The sequence below is a fragment of the Musca autumnalis genome, unplaced genomic scaffold (genome assembly GCF_047663935.1).
Source record: "Musca autumnalis isolate F117 unplaced genomic scaffold, ASM4766393v1 scaffold_3, whole genome shotgun sequence".
NCBI classification, from domain to species: Eukaryota; Metazoa; Arthropoda; class Insecta; order Diptera; family Muscidae; genus Musca; species Musca autumnalis.
Genome location: NW_027411866.1, coordinates 140,914,200 through 140,936,505, shown reverse-complemented (window position 1 = coordinate 140,936,505; position 22,306 = coordinate 140,914,200). Strand labels below are relative to the sequence as shown.

Sequence of the window (22,306 nt, the reverse complement as noted above, 5' to 3'; positions counted from 1 at the left end):
GGCGGTAGATGTTCGGGATGACGATGAATTCGGTGTTCGGCTGTAGATGATCGGGATGACGACGAATTCGGTATTTGGCTGCATATGATCGGGAAGACGATGTATTCGGTATTCGGCGGTAGATGATCGGGAAGACGATGTTTTCGGTGTTCGGCTGCAGATGTTTGGGACCACGATGTATTCAAAGTTCGGCTGCAGATGTGCGGGACCACGAGGTATTCGGAGTTCGGCCGTCGACGTTCGGGACCACGATGTATTCGGAGTTCGGCTGCAGATGTTCGGGCCCACGAGGTATTCGGAGTTCGGCTGCAGATGTTCGGGACCACGAGGTATTCGGAGTTCGGCTGTCGATGTTCGGGACCACGGAGTTCGGCTGCAGATGTTCGGACTACGAGATATTCGGAGTTCGGCTGTCGATGTTCGGGTGTTAGTCTAGGCTACGATCTAGTGTCTACCATGCGCTACTGTGTGCTAAGTACGAAACAGCTGACCCGAAGGCCCTGTGGAACAGCTGGCACGAATGCCCTGTGGAACGGCTGGCACTAATGCCCTGTGGAACAGCTGACCCGAAGGCCCTGGGGAACAGCTGGCACGAATGCCCTGTGAAATGCATCAACCACCACAACTTAATGTGGTAGCCCTCAAAAAATATTCCCAACGCTTTAGCACCTAAGTGTAAGTTGGTGGATTTATAACAGTCTTTTGTTCCAACCCGTGTAGCTAACCCCCTGCAGTGGGTAAGCTCCCATTCTCAAGTAATTCTGGAATACTTTAGTGGCCGGGAGTACAGAGTGAATGAGAATTATTCTCAGTGCGCGTCATAATGGTTACGGCGAAATTGCAATGGAATTGAATTCTCCGTTAATATCCGACAGGTAGACAGATGTAATGTAGTGGCTGCTGCCTATTGAATGGCTGTTCAGTATGTCTGCAGTGTATCCGCTGGTAGCCGGTATTATGTTGTTGTACTATGTATGTACGTGATAGTATTGTCACGTTACAAAAGTTGTTGCATGCTCCACCCACTACAATTGGTGGTCGTAAGCGTGTTTTTTTACAGATTTCGGTCCATTTTCTTAGGAAGTATGGTCATGTCCTAAAAGAACTTGCATCATCATCGAACTTTATCTAAGATTCGTAGAAAAATTAGGATATGCAAAGTTTGGAACAATGCAGTATCCGGTTCGAAAGTTGGTGTATGCTCCAGCCACTACAATTGGTGATCATAAGAGTTTTTTTTTTACAGATTTTGGTCCATTTTCTTAGGTAGTATTATCTTGCCCTAAAAGAACTTGTTTTTTCGTAATAAGGGCCTCGAGAACACAAAGCAATCAAAACAATTCGAGAACATGTCTTAAATTGCACTTTTCAGAAAAATTTAAAATTTTCTGTGGGAGGAATGGGCCGACTGATATAGTCCATATTCGAACCTGATCTATGTTTGGAAGATATATTACGATGTGCATAGTATGGGCCAAATCGGTTACTCCCTTCGAGAGTTATCGTGCGCACCATTTTTGCGATCAATTTTGATCTTTTGCGAGGGAGTGAACCGGTCCATCTCCCAAGTTGATCTAAGTTTGGAAAAAATATTACGAGGGCCAAATGTTGGTCACAGAACCGGTTTATCTGTTCCACAGTTATCGTGCGCTCTAGCAACAGATTTCGTCCAAATATACAGGTGATTTAAAACCATTACTTTGATGAGATACATTTTGGTCGTATGAAAGTGCCTAAAGGCGGAGGGCATAAAAATCCAGACATTCCAGATGTATAATCATAGTTCCTCAAACGATTTTCTTTGACTTTTTATACCTTCCACCATAGGTTGGAGGGTATATTACGTTTGTTTTTCCGTTTGTAACGCAATGAAATAATCATTTGAGACCCTATAAAGTATATATATTCTTGATCCGCCCTGTCCTTCCGTGGTAATCATTCTAGCATCCACAAAAATGAAGATAGGACGCTGGAATTTTGGGAAGATGCGTCCATATAACGGTAGCACCCAATTTCTGATATTTTGACATTTTTAGTCACATTTTCTAACCGAATTAGCTATAATTTGACATTTAGGGTCCCTAGTGACCAACCAACTTATATTCCAAGAATTATGGGCATAGGTCCATGGTTTGGTATTTTGTGGGTCTTAGCTACATTGTTTGACAGAAGTACCCGTAATTTGACATTTGAGGTTCCCTGCAGTTATACAAATTTCCTCCAAAAATCGTATTGGTATAGCCCCTTTATAGGTACCTCTCGATTTTCAGTATTTTGATCATTTTAGTTACAATTTTTAATTTGACATTTAAGGTGGTCACGAAACTTCTTCACTAAAATCTTTAATATAGGTCCACGTTTTGGTATAGCCCCAATATAACGGAACCTCCCGATTTTCGGTATTTTGAGTATTTAAGGTACAATTTTTAACCCAACTAGCTGTTTTTTGAAGTTTAAGGTTCTTTGTGGTCACGCAACTTCTTTAATAAAATCGTCAACATAGGTCCATGTTTTGGTATATCCTCAATATAACGGAACCTCTCAATTTTCAATATTTTGAGGATTTAGCTAAAATTTTTAACCGAACTAGCTGTAATTTAACGTTTGAGGTTTTCTGTGGGCTCAAAACTTTTTCACTTAAAATCGTCAACATAGGTCCATGTTTTGATATAGCTACCATACAACGATACCTTCTGCCCGGCCCGGCCGAACTTAACGACTTATTACTTGTTATTTGTAATGTAGTTTATTTAACAGGTAGTTTTTAAATCCGTTTCGCTTAAGGACAAGATTATTAGGTTCTTAATGGTCCCATACAAACATGTGCAGATCGATTTATTCATTTACGAGCAACAGTGAGCAGCGCAAAGTGCTTTAGTAAATACAGTGTTTCGTAGGCGACCATTTGTCAGAAAACTGTGCAAAATGTTTTAACAAAAAAATTTCCGAAAGTAGCTCAAGGTACATTGAATTCATGGGATTCGGGTCTCCGACAACCAAGTGACACACACAGAAAAAAATGGCCCCTCTAACATATGGCCAAACATATTTTGCAGCAAACATATATTTGTTTGTAAACAGTTCCAAACATAACATATGTTTGGGTCCTGAAAACAAATATGTGTTTGGGTGCAAACAAATACAAACTCAAAAGCCACAAAAAATAAACACATGCACCAGTGGGCGCTTTCTGAGAGCAAGGGAGCGTAAATGTCAATGTGAAACACATTGAAATGTATGCTTACTTGCTCTCAGCAAGCGCTCACTGGCTATTTCTAACATATATACACATTTATTAATGGTGGTGTTTTTTATTGAAGGGCATAGAAAAAAGGCAAAACAACAAAGACACATATGTACCTATGTACATGGATCCAAACATATATTTGTTTGCAATCAGTCCCAAACAAATGTATGTTTGGATCCAAACATATTTCTAACATATATTTGTCTGCGTGAAGATACTAATAACGGTGGAATAAAGCTGTCACAGTATGCCACATTGAAAAAAAGTTTGGAATTAAATAACACTATGCAACACTGAAAATGCAAACAAATTCTAGTGGGCATTTTCTAATAGTACATATTGAGCCTACAAAACCCCAATTTGGGTTCGTGTTTTTAGATCGGATTTGGGTTTTATGGCATCATCTATACCGGGCTAAAATGACCATTTTTTCCTTTGATACGGGATTTATCTCAGAAACTAATAAGAATTCTGCTCTGCGGTCTTCAGCAATATTGTAGTCCTAGAGTAGTAGAACTTAAGTGTCAAACAGGTGAACTAGGAAAAACCGCACCTAGCGCATCAAAATTGATAAAATATCGAAAATTTTACATAATTTCTGGAATTATGGTCAGTTGCAGCCAATCTATTGAGAGTTCAACCAACTAACCTTTCCCAAAAATTGTCCAAATATTGTGCTCAGCAATTCTTCAGAACATTCTGAAACTTTAAAACACTTATTTCATGTTGTTTAGGCGGTATTTCATATCATACTTTCTACAAAACATATTTCAAACAACGTTCACACAGGCTGTTTATTCTCATATTTGAAATTTCAATGTATTGTTGATATATTTTTTAAATTGTCGTTGAAAAATATGGTAGAAACAACGCGATAGAGGCATTTTACAACAATGATATGTTCTGAAGAGTTGTGTATTATATTTCAGTGAATATTTTTCCGAAATATAATATAATAAAAAAATTACCCGTCTTGGAGATACGCTGCGAAATATATACAAATTACGGAATTTTTAGATATATTATAAAATTAGAGGCAATAAATGACGTTATTCATGTTCATTATTTTCCAAATACCTTCTTCTTGTTCTTATCTACAAATTTGCTGCGGATATCATGGAAAGATTCATATTGGTTTTAAAGATATAGCCCCGATTTGCTTTAAAAAGTAAATATTTAACCATGTTTAGATATGACCATAAAATCCGAACCCGATCTAACAAAACAAAACCCAAAGAGGGTTTTTGTCTACTGGGTCTGAACTTTCACAAAAACCGCATTAGAAGTTGTTTGCACAAAGTTACCGTGATAATGTTGCACAGTGTAACTGGCATCAAAATGAAATAAATAATTCGAATATACAATTTTTGTATGATTTGTTGTATAAATACTAGTTACCAAGCTTAGCCTTCGTCCACCCACTAAAAATGACATTCTAATATGCCTGATGATCGGATTTAACCACCCGTGAAACGTAGCATAATGGTTGAATGTGTGGGACTTCGGTGGATTCCTAATTTTTCAATGTACCTCTTAGGTCAAAACAGCTCAACTCGAAAGAGAACTAATTAAAATGTTGTTTTTGTTGTTCAGTTTGAAAGTTTAACTTACAGAAAATACCAGAGATGGGAGTCAGAAATTACAAATAATGTTAATTATAGTGTTCTACCATGATTTCTTGTAAAAAATGTATGAAAAATGACATTTTTGTGCTCAATAAGCCATAACCCCATAAGCTCATCTATGAAGTTTTCTCTCAGATCGACCGTAATGACTCCCTTCATCTAGTCTATACAGACTTCCTCTTATTCATCTCGCTATGGTTTCTTTCTATATCGACTTCCTACCGCTCTTGTATAAAGAATCTCTTCAACACGTCTATAAATAAATTTAGCCACGATGAGAACCTTAGCTACATTTTAAGACCAAAAGAGCTCGAATAGGTTCACATTGTAGTATAACCTCCACATAGCGGTTCCTGTCGACCGAAGTTGCTGTAATTTTGTACAGAGGGTTATCAAACCGTCTTATAAATTATTTTTCTACTGCAGTACCTGGTATTTTGGATTCTCAATGGGTAGGAAACATCGATGACTCATTCTTAAATAAACCTTGTACAGAAGAAAGTGATAATCTTCATTTAGCATATTCCATTTCTCCTAGGAATAAGCCTTGTCGTGGCGGAAGAGCTTAGTACTTTCATAAAGGATAGGGAACTAATTTTTCTATTTTGCTTCTTACTTTTTACAATTCTATTGGCATTAAGACAATGCGATTATTGGCATTAAAGCTTAAAACGGAAGGTTCCGTTGTGATTATTGGTATAGGTTTACTAGGTTTTACTATATAACTTATTTTAGATAATTTTACCAAAGAATCTCGAATTTGTAATTTCTTAAAAAAAATAATAATAATATGGCACACCCATTTTTTATTATCTTCCTCAACACAATTCCTTCTGTCTCCCATTTAAAAAATAAAGAAAAATTAATAATTAAATAATATTTTTTACAGAATAGAAAATTGTCGGCTATCATTTTTTCATGCTTGATGAAAAACGACCTTACAACATTTTTCAAAGTAAACGTGGCGTCGTACCTTTCAAGTGCTAATGCTTCTTTCAGCTAGTAAGCCTCATAAAATTTCATTAGTAAACTAATTATTGCTGTACTTATTTTAATTATTTGAATTAATTATTATGAACGTTAGGTACACGACCTTTCAACGGAAATAAATAATCGAAAAAAGAATACAAACCTATTTGCAGAGATATTTAGTTATGTTAGATTGTGAAATATTTTGTGTTTGAGTTTCTCTAGTTTAGAGTTTCTATTTTGTGTTTCTAATGGCTTAGAATCAGGGGCCAATAATCCATAATGGTACTAAAAAGATATAAAGTAACTATTTGTGTATAAATGGTATACACCAAAGTGTGTGTGTAACGTGATTACCTGCTCACAATGAATATTTTTTTGCAAATAAGCGATTGTGTTGTAGTGGCTCGTGCCCAACCAAGCGAAACGTAGATATGTACATATGTATGTTGATTTATTTTGAAGAGCATAACAAAATTGTGGTAATATTAAATTAGTATGCGGCCATTGAGTTATTATAACCCATAACATTTAAAATTCTAGACAAACTAAAGGGAGTCGTTATGCGATAATGTTTTTATGGATGAGCTGAGTGTAGTCTTTATAAAGCAGCAGTGGAAGCCTAATAGGGAGGGAGGGAGGAAGTCTAATTGATGAACCAAATGGGAATCTTTATGGACACTCCGCTGGGAGTATTTATACACAAGCAGAAGGAAGTCTGTATAGACAGCGAAAATTATTTCTATTCATAAATGTAAAGGGATTGTTAGAAAAAAGTTAGAGAGGTTTTAATGACGAGTCCCTCGTCATGTAAGTTGACTCTGGGCTGATAACTAGACAGCGGAATTTTATGCAACCCCTATTTTTGGTCAGATTCATGTCAAATTTTGGAACTAGGCATATTTTTGGCTTCTGATTAAATTGCAATCGAAACATATGACATATGAAAAATTATGCAAAATGCATAAAGTTTTGCATATGCATTTTACAAATTTTCTTATGCAACAAATATTTCAATAATAGGTACAAAAATGTTTGTATGTAAAATTTTTCTGTTTAAAATACTTTTCAGACAAGTCAATAAAATAGACAAAAGTATACACACAGCTTTAAACTTCAAAATACCGAAAATCGGGAGTATCGTTTTATAGGAGCTATATAAATGCCTAAACCTAAACCGACAAATTTTAGCTGGAAAGTTGTTTATTCCCAAGGAAGACTTAATACCAAATTTCAGCCATTTTGGCGGGATATTGAAGATATCGGGAGTAACCGTACTATGGGGGCTATATGAAGACGTGGACCTATACCAACTAATTTCATGTGGAAAGTTTTATACACAAAAGGAAGACTTAATACCAAATTTGAGCCATTTCGGAGGGATATTGAGGCCACAACCTTCAAAGTACCAGAAGTCTGGAGGTACCGTTCTGTGGGGGCTATATGAGGACGTGGACATATACTGACAAATTCCAGGTGGAAAGTTTTATGCACCAAAGGAAGACTTAATACCAAATTTGAGCCATTTCGGAGGGATATTAAGGCCACAACCTTCAAAATACCAGAAATCCGGAGGTACCGTTCTGTGGGGGCTATATGAAGACGTGGACCCATATCGAGAAGTTTCAGGTGGAAGGTTTTATGCCCCCAAGGAAGACTTTATATCAAATTTCAGCCATTTCGGTGGGATATTGAGGCTACAACTTTCAAAATACTGATAATCGGGAGGTACCGTTCTATTGGGGCTATATGAAGACGTGGACCTATACCGAGAAATTTCAAGTGAAAAGTTTTATACCCACAACGAAGACTAAATACCAAATTTCTCTCATTTCGGTGAGATATTGAGGCTGCAACTTTCAAAATACCGAAAATCAGGAGGTACCGTTCTATGGGGGCTATATGAAGATGTGGGCCTATACTGACAAATTTCAGGTGGAAAGTGTTATACTTCCATTGAAGACTTTATACAAAATTTCAGCCATTTAAGTGTGATGTTGAGGCCACAACCTTCAACATATCGGAAATCGGGAGGTACCGTTCTATAGGGGCTATATGAAGACGTGGACCCATGCGGACAAAGTTTCATACCCCTAACGAAGACTTAATTGCAGCCATTTCGGTGCAATTTTTAGACCACAAATCCTTGTATATATTTTTGCATATGCTCATTTTATGCAAATATGTAAAAATATGTCAAAATATGCACAATATGCGAAATATGCAAAATTTCTGGGCCCAATTCGTTTTATTTTATGATAAAACGAGTTTATGTCTAATCAGATTTTCTCTACCACCACCCTAACCATTTGCTTAGGACTCCGCTATCTACTGATAACCAAATCTCCTAAAAACATCTTATCAATGACGACGAGTGCCTAATTTCTGATCTATACTCCAACCGACCCACATGACTATTAAAACAAAAAAAATTATTCTACAACAACATCTTGAAAACACTCTATTATCTATTTCTGGATTTGACATAACAATTCTTATTGACGTCTTCAACGCGAGAGACCCATCTGCCAGACATCACCTATTCATTGGCGGAACCAAGTTTCCATATAAAATATACATAAATACCCATGGGAGTACCCAGACAACTTCACATGCTACCAAATCGACCATATAATTGTAAGCAAACTCTTCCTTGGTTGTTTGGTGGACGTAAAAATACGCCGAGGAGCTGATATTGATAGCGAATACCACGTTGTTGCATATCACCAAGAAAAAAAAATATAGATACCACAGGAAAAACGTCAAAATCCACAAATAGCTGAGCAATATAAAAATGAGGTAGAGCAATACCTGGATCTCCCTCAAAGATACACGAGATACGTATTGCTAAAGTGCGAACCAAATTCTCAACACCCACAAGCGCAACTACAAGCCATGGTTATCTGACGAAACTCTCCTAGAAATCGCAACTGCAAAAGGCTTATATACAAGATCAACAGAAGTAAAGTCGCTATTGATATTGAATGCACGAATCGTATATCGGAGTGATAGAGAAGCATATTACGTTAGCATTGCAGAATCGCATCATCAGCGGGTAACATGAGAGACGAGCAACATAAGCAGCTGAGCGGAAGTTGGAAATGGCAATGATCTCACCTACAGAAATGAGCAGCAGCTACGCTGGCGTGATTTCTTCCCCGCACTGATCTCAGTTGCAGTCTCCACAGATTCACAGGGCTACGCCTGGAATGTAAATAGGCGCATGTCTAGAAGAGAAAATTCCACTGTCGCACCTGATTTTGCAGAAGTACTTCAAACACTATCTAATATGCCGAAGCGATTTGTATGGAAGGAAAAAAGTGATAGTGGGCGCCTGGAGTTTCTGATTCTTGGGATTGTACTGAGCAAAAAAGTCCACTAGACCATATGTCTACGGTGAAAATCGAGGATATTTTGGCCAAACGATATCTCAGAAACTTGACCTATCCTGAAAATTTCCTTTTGCGTTCTTAGTACACTCACCAAGGGCTTTCATCTCCAAAAGGAAATTTCCACCCACTGACTTTGAGTCAAATTTTGTAGCACAGTGTAATTTATCGATATTTTCCGAAAAATGTGCACTTTCTCGGGGCCATAACTGCCTGAAGGAGCGTTCCAATGCTTTTGCGATGTAGTAGAGAGTTCTTAATTATTGTCTTGGCTACAATTTTTGTCTTTGTGTTGGATCGAAAATCTCAGTGGTTTGGCTGTTACATACAAACTTCAAGTCAAAATCCGGGGGCTCGATTTTCACCGTAGACATATGGTCTAGTGGACTTTTTTGCTCAGTACAATCCCAATAATCAGAAAATCCAGGCGCCCGTGGTGGTGTTCAAATCGCCCCACCCTACTATCTAAGCTGAAAAACTCTAAAGCACCAAGTCCAGTATTGAAGTATGATGGCGAAACCACTGATGGCTCTCGCACCGATTGTTAAAAGAATCTTGGAATAGGAGACTATTCCATGAAAGGAGCGAGTGAGTAGTCGTGACAATGCCAAAAAAGGGAAATCTGAGATTATGCAGTAATAAAATTGTTGAGTCGATGATTACACAACGTATTTGCCCTGCACCGGATAACATACCAAAGAAAGAGCAAGCAGGCTTCAGACCAGGGCGATCATGTACTGACAACGCTACAACACAGGACATGTTATTATCGAACAGTCCATCGAATTTAACAGCAGTTTATACCTTTTTGTGCGAGTATTCAGACCAGCACTGTGGGATGCGCTGTGGTACACGCGAATCCCAGTTAAAAGTATAAATTTTATTCGCGAATTATATACAGATTTGAAATCCAGAGTGTGTTTTAAAGGCGAAGAAAGCTTGCTCTTTGAACTGCGTTCAGAGGTAAAGCAAATAGGACTTACAATTTTTGTAAAAAATCTTAGTTTAACAGAAAAAATTTCAAAATAATCGAAGAGTACAAAAAAATTAATAAAAATTGAATTTAGATACTAGAACCAATATTAAAGAAGGTTTGAGCAGGTTTTCGGAGTCGGAGTCTACCAGTCGGAGTCGAGCAATTTTGCTGGAGTCGGAGTCGAAAAAAATAACTCGATTCCGGCAAAAATTTTCCCTACATCTATTAACACACGGTTTATTTTATTCTTTTATAAAAAATACTCGAACAAAATGTTTTTCGCCCGTTTATTCGTGTAATATGAAGAGCCGCTATTAAAGTACCACAAGTACCACAATAATCCTCATTCGATTTGACTGAAGACATGTCATCTCAAAAATAAGCTAAATCAACAGTGAACAAAGACATAACGCTAATTCCTGATGACTTACAGGGTCTCTAGCAAAAACAGCACGCCATAACGCGGAAGTTCGACTCACGGCTGATCTGTCCTTCGGGGTTCTTAATATACTCACCAAGGCCTTCCTTCCCCAAGAGGAATTTTCCGTGCCCCAGACTTTCACCTCCATTTTGTTGCACAGTGTTATAAGAAAACTATGAAAACATGTAGGCAAAAACTATATTATACTCAATTAGAGGATGAGACAGCGGATATTTACTATCATCTGAGCTCCACTATAATCAGTTTCTATGTCTATTTTGCCATATCAGTATGTCTGTTGATTTTAGTACAGATTTTTAAGTCATATATTTTAAACTATTCACAGAATTCTTATCAAGCCAAATTATTTTAATTGTATTGTTTGTTTTAATGTTATTGTTGTTGTTCAAAGCTTAAATTTTTTCTAACGGGGAAGGGTGCAAGTCGAACTTAACTTCGGTTTTATTGAGTTTTCATTTCAATGGGATAAGTTAAGGATTTATATGCAATTTTGTATTTGAGTATTATATTAGAACGAATGTTCTCTGTAAAAGCCAATATATAGGATGAAATTGGAAACTTTTACATTATTGGAAATTACCCTCGGAGTCGACTTCGGAGTCTCGAGTCGTTAAAAAAGTCGACTCCAGAATCGGAGTCGAACTAAAACTGGCTCGACTCCGAAACCTTTGCATGTAATTTTTACAGAATTCGGCTTTTTCAAGGCTCGATATCTATCAAAAAGTCTGAAAATATACTCAAATGTTTTGCCGATGACCTGCACCATTACAGCAAAAAATAAAACCACTAAAAACCACTTTTTTAAAAAAGTGTCCGATTTTACTCAGAAATCCCCATATACTTTATGGGAGCCTTCGATATGTTACAAACGGAATGACAAATTTAATTCTACCCTCCATATTATGATGGAGGGTATTAAAACTAACTGATAGGAGTCTTTAAAAACGAGCTGTATTTATGTATTTAGCGAGTTTTTATAAACGAGCTCAGAGGAATCTTTATAGATGAAATGAGGTAGACAAGTTGAAGGGTGTCAAATGTACGGGCGAAATAGGATTTTTATAGACGAGCTAAATGGGAGTTTCTATAGACTAACCGAGGGGAGTAATATGACAATATGAAAAAGTGATAAAAAAAATATATTCTTAATAGCTTATCAATCCACCAAAAAACGTTCTTTAATAATTTTGTGTTTTGTTTTTCTTCTTTCAGGTAAGACAAAAGAAATTGATATGAAAATATCCCAAATTCTCCGTAAGTAGACATCCAAGAATTATTATAAATATGTATGTTTGTTATAAGGCAATGACCATTGCCTGTAACTCATTTGTTCATAAATAAATACTTTAATAACAATGTAAAAAAGGTAAAACAAGAATAAATTATATCTTTTATTCTGTTTTGTTAAAAAAAATTAAAGTATTATTCATCACAAAGAGGGAGAGAGAGCATTAACACGCACTCTTCAATAAGTTTAAGTATTAAAAAAACATTCTACGCTGCTTTTTTAATCCATTGTTGTATTTTGTGTTGTCTGCTTCGTTATTTTTCCTCGCTGTGTCTATGTGTTTGTTGGTACAAATCTAAATGCATTTGTGTAATAAAATATCCCACACGCAACACACTATGACAATGTCTGATCTAGACAGGTGTTGTTACACCTCGTGGCACAGTGGGTTGATAGTATCAAAATACTGTCGTTAAACTGCCAATAGTAATATTATTATTTATTGTAAAAAAAGAAATATATATAAAAATGTTGAAAAGTAAAAAGAAGTTCCATAAAAAACATTTTTATTCCCATAGATAGAATCTGTAGCATAGTTTTAGGCATTGATTTATCAGTAACATAAATCGTTCAATGCATGTACATAAATAATATGAAATACATAAATCAATGCTGTGATGCTGTTAGGAGAAAAAATCAACTAATTATGTTGTTGTACGTGGTCAGATAATATAGTTACAGTCTAATATATAGGTGGAACCAGACTACATCAGAAATGCATCTCGATATCATTTCGTGAGTCCCAACCTTTTCTCCAGACATAAAGGGTGTCCCAACTAGAACGCAATTTTTAAATTTGGCGCCATTCGAAGTATCATTGTTTCATATTTCAACAATTGTTATTGTTTGCTAGTAGAAGGTACGAGGTTAGTACAAATGGAGCGAATGAACAACGCATTCTCATTGGTATTGGAGAGACAACATAAAAATGCTGATTTTGCCCATAAAATCATCTCCAGTGACGAGGCCCATTTCCATCTTGATGGCTTCGTCAATAGGCAGAATTGTCGCATTTGGGGTGAGGAAAATCATACATCGGTCAACGGTTTTATATAGCCCCCATAGAACGGTACCACCCGATTTTCCGTATTCATTATCACGCCGAAAAGGCTGAAATTTGGTATTAAGTGTTAGTTGGTGTTATAAAGCTTTCCACCAGAATTTTGTTGGTATGGGTCAACGCCTTCACATAGCCATCATAGAACGGTACCTCCCGATTTTCGGTATTTTGAAGGTTGTGGTCTCAATATTACTCCGAAATGGCTGAAATTTGGTATTTATTCTTCGTTGGGGGTACGAAACTTTCCCCCAGAAATTTGTACAGGTCCACGCCTTCATATAGCCCCCATAGAACCGTATCTCCCGACTTTCGGTATTTTGAAGGTTATGGCCACAATAATCCATTGAAATGGCTGAAATTTGGTATATAGGCTTCGTTAGGGGTATTCAACTTTCTACTCTAATTTTATCGGTATAGGTCCACGCTTCCATCTAGCCCCATTAGAACGGTACTTCCCGATTTACGGTATTTTGAAGGTTGTGACCTCAATATTCATCCACAGTGGCTGAAATTTGGTATTTAGTCTTCGTTCGGGTAATAAAATTTTCCCACTGAAATTTGTTGGTACAGGCCCAAGCCTTAATACAGCCCCCATAGAACGGTACCACCCGATTTTCGATATTTTGAAGGTTTTAGCTTCGTTATCACACCGAAATGGCTGAAATTTGGCACTTAGCCTTCGTTGGAAATATAAAATTTTCGAAATGGCTGAAATTTGGCACTTAGTCTTCGTTGGGAATATTCAATTTTCCCCCAGAATTTTGTTAGTATGGGTCCACGCCTTCATATAGCCCCAAAGAACGGTACCTCCCGATTTCCGGTATTTTGAAGGTTTTAGCTTCGTTATCACACCGAAATGGCTGAAATTTGGCACTTAGTCATCGTTGGGACTATAAAATTTTCCCCTAGAATTTTGTTAGTTTGGGTCCACGCCTTCATATAGCCCCAAAGAACGGTACCTCCCGATTTCCGGTATTTTGAAGGTTGTAGTCTCAATATTTCTCCGATATTGCTTAAATTTGGTATTTAGTCCTCATTTGAGTTATAAAACTTTCCATATGAAACTTGTCGGTATAGGTCCACGCCTTCATATAGCCCCCATAGAACGGTACTTCCCGATTTTCCTTTTTTGAGGGTTGTGGCCACAACCACAAACAGAAATTGCTGAGATTTGGTATTTACTCTACGTAGGAAATAAAACCCTTTCCGACTGAATTTTGTCGGTATAGGTCCACGTTTCGATATAGCCCCCATAAAACGGTACCTCCCGATTTCCATAATTGTGAAGGATGTGACGTTAATATCCCACCGAAATGACTGATATTTGTTATTTAGTCTTTCATGGGGTTATACAATTTTCCAGAAAAGAATTATCAGTATAGGTCTACGTCTTCCTTTATCCCCCATAGAAGCGTACCTCGTGATTTACGGTATTTTTTAGGTTTTAACCACATTATCCTACTGAAATATAGTAAATTTGGTATTTTGTCTTCTTTGAGTCTAAAAACTTTACGGGAGAAATTTGTCGAGATAGATAGACGTTTGCTGAAATTTGGTATTGAGTCTTTTTCATAAACGAGAGGAAACTAATTGTTCCATTTTACTTTAATACCACTCCTGGTGGAGGGTATAACAAGTTCGGTCCGGCCGAACTTAAAGCCGTTTTTACTTGCTCTTGCCTAGAATTGAAGAATTGAATGTGGAGAAACTATTTTATTTCGGCATCAGTCATTTCCCGGTCGTGTTATTTCGCGTTTTGGAGACCAGAATTGGCGGCCTATATCCTGCGATTTAACACCTTTAAAATTTTTTCTTTGGGGTTTTTTGAAGTCGATGGTTTACGCGAATAAGCCGACGACGACTCAAGCCTTAAAAGAGGAAATTGTACGCTGCATTAATGAAATACCGCAGAATTTATGCAAAACGGTCATTGAAAATGCCATTAAAAGATCACGTGTGTGCGAGTAAAGCCGCGGCGGTCATCTGTACGATATCTTGTTCCATACATAACCTCATTCTGTCTACTTTACGATATAATAAAGTTTCACGATTTTTTAAATATCTGTGTTTTATTTAAAATTTAAAAATTGCATTCTAGTTGGGACACCCTTTAGATCACCTCCGAAGCTCTTTAAGCTTTACATAACCCTGCCCGCACCAAATCAAATGATTCTGATGAGCACGAAAATTTATGAATTGAATATCCGATTTGGCCGACAAATTCCTTCCGAATGTACACAAGTTCCAAAAAAGTATATATTGGAGAACATTTTCGAGTCCCTCCCTCAGTTCTACGTTTTTACTTAAGTGCAGTTTAAGGACTGTTCGAGTATTGTTTGCTAATATTTACCGAAAGTACTTTTTGTGGACCTGTTTATAACGATATAATTTTCTTCGTTGTCAAGTCCACGTTTTCTTACATAATGGTCGCAAGCTCTAAAGCTGTAAACACATCCAACGTTTGAGTAAAATTTTGTGTAATTTCTGGTAGATGCAGAAAAGACAAAGTGCTGCCAATTTTTCTTTATTCTTCTACCAGAAATGGCACAAAACTTTACTCAAACGTTGGATTGTTTTCGGCTTAGCAAACATCAACGAAAAGCGAGTGGCACAACGTTGCTGTTTTTTAGAACGGCAGCTTTGAGCTTATAATGATGATTCTCCCAAGGACTACCAGGGCAGGTCGGAAACTTCTTAGCCTAGCACAAAAAGCGCGGTATAAACAGAAAAAAGTTAAGTGTTTTGGAAACTTCCATCTCTGTTATGAACACATGTTAATTTTTTTTCGATCTGCCAACTCCTTCATATAGAAACAGGTGTTCAAAAAGTACGCATCCGCAATTTTTGTACAATGGGAAAATTAGAAATGCGTGCTGTCATTAAATATTTACATAAAAAAGGTTTATCGGGACAAGAAATTCATAATGATATGGTGAATGTGTTAGGTGAAAGTGCTCCTTCATATGCAACAGTAAAAAATTGGGTTGCTGAATTTAAACGTGGTCGTACAAGCATTGAAGATGAACCACGTAGTGGACGTCCAAAAACAGCAACAACAACAGAAATTGTAGCCAAAGTGCATTATATGGTATTAAATGATCGACGAATAAAAGTGCGTGAAATTCCCAATATCATGGGCATCTCAAATGATCGAGTCCATTTAATTTTGCATGAAGAACTACGGATGAAAAAGCTTTCTGATGATGGTTGCCGCATTTGTTAACAGTCGATCAAAAACGCATAAGAATGAACATTTCTCAAGCTTGTTTGGATCGTTTTAAGCGAAATAAAATGGATTTTAAGCGTCGTTTCATATCTGTTGATGAGACATGGATCCACCACCATACTCCAGAGACAAAGAACAATCCAAACAATGGACTGAATCTGGAGGAAGTGCCCCAAAGAAGGCAAAAATAATTCAATCGGCTGGTAAGGTTATGGCAACGGTTTTTTTGGGACTTCAAAGGTATTTTATTGATCGACTATCTGCAAAAGGGTAAAACAATAAATTCAGAATACTATTGCAACCTTTTGGATCAATTAAATGTACAAATTCGAGAAAAACGTCCTGGCTTACAACACAAAAAAATAATTTTTCATCAAGACAACGCACCAGCGCACAAGAGTGTTTTAACAATGGCTAAAATCAACGAATTAAAGTACGAGTTGCTTGACCACCCACCTTATTCTCCTGATTTAGCTCCCAGTGACTTTTACTTGTTCCCAAATCTAAAAAAAATTCCTTGCTGGCAAGCGTTTTACCTCAAATGAAGATGCAATTACAGTTGTAAACCACTATATTGAAGACCTTGAGGAAAACTATTTTAATCAAGGGATAGAATTGCTAGAAAAGCGTTTGACTAAGTGTATTGAAGTTTCAGGAGATTATATTAAAAATAAAAATATTTTTGATAACCTAACTATTCTCTTTCATTGATAGGCTAAGCAGTTTCCGAACCGCCCTCGTATCTGTACTGCTGTCGAATGAGTCCGTGCTACTTTCGGAACAATCAGGTAGCACAAAGCTGGTAGGCTTTCATTGTCCTCTTTCGCTTGTATAGGTGCATGGTATTGACACCGACAGAAGTCTAGCAGGTGTAGATATTCCTGTAGAAGACCAGTAGGTCCCACAGGGACTTCCTATAGGGGACCAGTACGTCTTCCTTTTAAAGGACCCTTATAAGACCAATGTGTCTTCGTATAGAAGACCCCACTGTAGTTGTCACAAGCTCTCTTGACTCCTTTCTTGTGCACGGGACATAGCCGACTGAGTTTACACTCGGATAAATACTCCTTTTCAGTAAGTCCCCAACAATATGGCAGGCAGCCCATCAGTTCATGCTGCGTTATTGTGCTGTATTGACCTCACTTTGCCTAGGTGACAGATAATCAATTCCGTCGTTTGGAATTTGTTCTTGGGTATCTTCATCGTCGTCCATATTCGATACCAAAAGCTTGATGAAATGCTCTTCCCAGTACATTATGTATATCAGTTATTTCAGTAACTTCCCCTTCAGTCTGGTGTATGACACTCCGATAAAATGTTCGTTCTGCATTCTGACTCCTCAAACATTTCGAGTTTATCATGCTCACGTTTTTCCTGCTCTTTCATATTTTTTTTCTGAAAATACGCTTCTGCTCCCTCGTCTTCCTTGGCGGTTGGTGTTGCTACGGACTGTATGGTTGTTCTAAATGCCGCGTCCTTCTCTTCAGTAGCCTTACGACACACCTGACCGTACCATAGTAATTTAGGTGGTGGTTTTTGGTACCCAAGTACAGATTTTGCAGCAGTTGGAAGAGAGTGGACTATTCTTTGCATTGCGCCTTCACATTATAGGGACAGGGCCCTCTTCCAGCATGTGGTTAAGTTGAGCGGAGTAGGCTTGTGCTATCTTTTGCGTTTTCAGGTTTTCGACTTTTGCCGCAACATTCAAACAAGTACTTAGTTTACGTATTTTGGTTGCTTCAAGGAAATAGTCCGAATTGATATTCGCTCCTCGAATATATCGTACATCTAACATACTGGAAGAGTGTCTTCCGTCTATCACAACATGATCAATTAGATTTTCTCACCTGGGAATATCCATCTGGCCTTGTGTTGGAATCTGGCGCTGCACATTACCATGTTTGTACCGCTGTAAAATCGATCAACTGTTAGAGCTATATATAACATTGTTACAGAGAATTGTCGGTATAAGTCCACATTTTTATGTATAGGCCAACAAGGACGTTACCTCCCGATTTTTCAAAATTGTCAACTATAGCCCTAATTTTGAAGGTCTTAGCCAAATTATACAGCCGATGTAGGTGAAAATTGGTGGTTAGTATTCGAGATAGGGATTTAAAATGTTCTGGCAGACAATTGTCAGTATAGTTCCACGTTTTTGTATATGCTCATAGGAAGGTACGACTGAATTTTGGTATTTTTAAAAATTTAGCTACATTATCCACCAAAAAATGGCTGACATATGGATTTAACATAAATTTTGGGTATAGAAAGCTCGCTCTGGCTGAACGCCGCATAGTGTTACCGCTTCCATACAAAAGTGGACAAAAATAGAAGGCGTTGACCTAGGTTAATGAATTTTTGCACATATATATATATATTTTTTTTTCTCGTTTTTGCTACAACTCGTTCAATTTTGATCGAATAGCCTTCAAATTTAATATGTGTGATTTTCTTAGGCCCCTGAATAGCTACACCGATTTTCACAAAAATCGGTTCAGACTTCGATATAGCCCCCATACATATTTTTCCCCGATTTTGCTATAACTCGGTCAATTTTAATCGAATAGCCTTCAAATTTTATATGTGATATTTTTTAGGCCCCTGAGTAGTTTCAGCGATTTTTGTAAATCGGTTCAGATATGGATATTGGTCCCGATTTTGCTATAAATCGGTCAAATTTTGAAAAATAGTATTCAAATTTAACATGGGATATTTTCTTAGGCACTTTTTCAGTTTCACCAATTTTGACAAAAAATCGGTTTAGATTTGGATATAGCCCTCATATATATTTTCGCCGGTAATTGGACACGTCAAAATTCTTTCAGATTCGTCGTATCTGATGTGTTTACAGTAAGAAAGAAACCTAAACATTTATAAAAGTTAACATCACATTTTCTCGATTTTTGTCCACGCGGTAACACTGTGCGCCGTTTTCACTTGTTACTGGGAAACATTTTTCTGTGATGATTTGCCGTCGCCGAAAAACGAGAAGTACTGATCAGGGATCAAACACTTGATCTTCTATGTCCAAACGAAATAAAGCAACTTCCTTTCAATTGAAGAACTTCGAATATAATATAGTCTAAAATTGGATGCCACTGTGGTGGAATGGTATGCACGAAAATACCTCTCAGCCTAATGTTGGCGATTTTTTCCTAATTATTTCAACCATTTATATCTTCTCTACAACAAAAAATAGATATACGATAAAAAATAGGTCCCATATCATTGAATCAGGGTGCACTATTGATATGAGAAAAGTTTCCTTTGTCCCTTCTGGGATGTGTGTGTGGAAACAATTAAAAAATTGGGAAATTAAATTAAGGAACTTATTCAACTCCCAACCTCTGACCCAATAAAGTTTAACTCTTAATGTTGGCTAAGAAAATTGCAAGCCATTTTCAAAATTAGGTTTATTATAAAAGTGAAATATTGAAATGCGTTTTTCAAGTCATTAAGACTTGTTAGCACCTTTTTTGAACTTAATTAAATTTTTTGGCAGTAACCTCAAATGCAAGAGGGCATCGGATTGGGTAAACAAACATTTTAATATGTTTTAAATACACATCGGTGAGAAATTACAACACACACAGCGAGTTTGTATTTAGACATATTTTCTGTTGTTGTTGATTTCAATGCAGTTTAGACATCATACTCTCAAAACCTTAACAAGACAATTGGAGGCATAGAGAAAAAATTAACTCCCTAACTCCATGAAGTTAATATGCAGATAATAAGAGGTAACAAGTCAAAGATCATTAAACAACAACACCACATGGGCAACAAGTGGCAATGCTGCTGCTGCGACTGCTGCTGTTGATGATAGCAAAAGTCAGTCTACTTAATGATGGTGGTTGGTTAGTAGTGGTGGCTGGCAGTCAGTAGGTATCTCACACACTTAACCATATAGAGTTAGACAATGGGCCATAATTTAAGGTATCTCTGCTGTTGGCACTGCTGCTTGGGCTTTTGCCAATCGTTATTTTGTTGTTGAGTGAATGACTGACTGACTGGCTGACTGAGTGACAAGCTGAGCGATGTTGCTATCATTATTATTGTGTTTTGGATTTCATTGTGAACTTCTACTACCAGGTTTTGCATACCTTTTTCCAAACATTTGTCATCATTTTCCGAAAACACGTTACAACGAGTGGACGCGTTTGACAAACAACACCGCCGCCGGGTTATAGTTTCGTTTTGTTTTTTTTGGTTCTTTCTCTTTTTTTTGACTGAATATTTTTTGATGGGGAGGTGGAACAAGTGAATGGTGCACCACCACCACAAAATACACGTAACAACAAAACGAACAACATCAAAACATAAACATAAAGCCGGAGTAACAAACCGCCACGATCACAGCCACAAAACGGTAATAGGAAACTTCATCAACAACCGGAAACCGTAATGAGTTTAGAACGAAACCCCCATGCGTTGTTGTTGTTAAAACTTGAAATAATTACAGCCGCTTATTATTAGATATGTCGTCGTCTGGACGTCGGGAAAGTGTAATAACCACAGCTAGCAGCCAAACGAGCAGTGTTACCCCGGTTACAATCTGGAATGGTGTGCAGTATGCCGCCTCTTCCAAGGAAATAGAACTTTTGCGTGAAGAATACGGTTTGGATCCGCGAATGTTGGAAAAGAAATTAGTGCCGCGTTACAAATATCACAAACCTCAGGCCAGTGCCAAGAATCGCCTGGTGAATTCACCCCCAAATAGAATCGCCGCCACAAAACTTAGTGACTCATCAAATTGCAATTCTTTTTATGAAAGTGTTCAGTGTAAAACGCCTACGAAATCTTCGCCCAAACCATCCGATTGGATTTTGTGTTTTAACGAAACAAAAGAGAATTTTTATCCCTGGTCCGGTGGCCAGGGTGATTGTGATAAACGTTTCGGTCAATTTGATTTAGTGCCTTGGCGTAAACATCGTTCGGCATTGGATTTAAATAACTTAACCGATTATAGCTCAAGTCCCCTTAACATTAGTGCCAAATCCCTTAATCGCCTCGACAAACTCGAACGTAAACAAAATCGTCGCCACTTGAAAAAGGTCAACACCCAAGCATCGCGCTCGAATCGTAAACGTTTTGTACGCGTCCGTCTAATATTTTCCATTGAGTTACGTCACAAAAGAATGGAGTTACTAAAACAGGCCTCTATAACCCCCAGGGTTTTTGAACAAAAAGTCACTCTGAACGATTGCGATGTGGCCGAATATGAAAGGATTCTCTACAATGCCAATTCTAGTGTTGAAGATCACTTGGGTTACTTTACCCGACGTGGTTTGGGTTCACAACAAAAGCGCCCGGCTTTGGATTTGAAACCCATTGAACAAATGAATTATAGCTCCACTAGTGAAACGGATAGATCTTTCCATTCTCCACGCAATTCACCAGCAGCATCGCCAACGTCATCATCATCATTGGATAATCTTTCACCCGTGGAGCGATTGTTACACACTAATCAAGTGCCATGTGTCAAATGTCGCCATTTAGCTGAAAAATTAAGGTAACCAAAACAAAAAAAACACAATGTGTCATTTTTACAAAAACACCAAAATGACAACCAATTAAAAATTTATGCAAAGCTTTGTTTTTGTTGAAATCTTTTGTGTTTTTTTATTTTCCGAAACGTCTTTTAGGGAAAGCATGTTTTTGTGCTGTATTTATTGAGAAAACATTTTGGTTAAAAAAAAAGTCGTATTCAAAATTAGAGGTTGGCTAAATAATGTCTTCAAAATTAGACATGGGAGCTTTATATTGCTGACATATTGAGAAGGGGTATTGTATATAATTTGTCTAACAACCAGTAGGTAGTGTTAAGTTCGGTCCGGCCGAAAAATATTTATTACAACTTCAAAATACCTGAAAGAAAGTATCAGTTGGCTGTGCCGACAGAGATGTACCCTCAGCCTCGCACCTAAAGCAAATAGTAAACGCAATACTTCTGACGTCTATTTGGTTTTTGGGCCAATTTCTCAAGAAGTATGGATTTGCCCCCGAAAAAAAATGTACCGTTTCAACTAGGGCCGCATACTACACATGTTGCCAAAAATTAAATAAATTATTCCAGAAGGG

General features: G+C 37.4%; 1 protein-coding gene across 4 annotated transcripts in view; it reads left to right on the top strand.

The window, feature by feature from the left end:
- Positions 1-22,306, top strand: part of f (espin protein forked) — a 325,622-nt gene that overhangs the window by 94,615 nt on the left and 208,701 nt on the right. For 2 of the 4 annotated variants that reach the window (XM_073974570.1, XM_073974569.1), the window contains exon 1: positions 20,212-21,737. The exons of the other annotated variants lie outside the window; for them this stretch is intronic. In XM_073974570.1, the coding sequence (XP_073830671.1) occupies positions 20,704-21,737 (1,034 nt within the window). In that variant the 5' untranslated portion in view covers positions 20,212-20,703. Of the gene's footprint in view, positions 1-20,211; positions 21,738-22,306 lie in introns of those variants that run through there. 4 annotated transcript variants of the gene reach the window in all.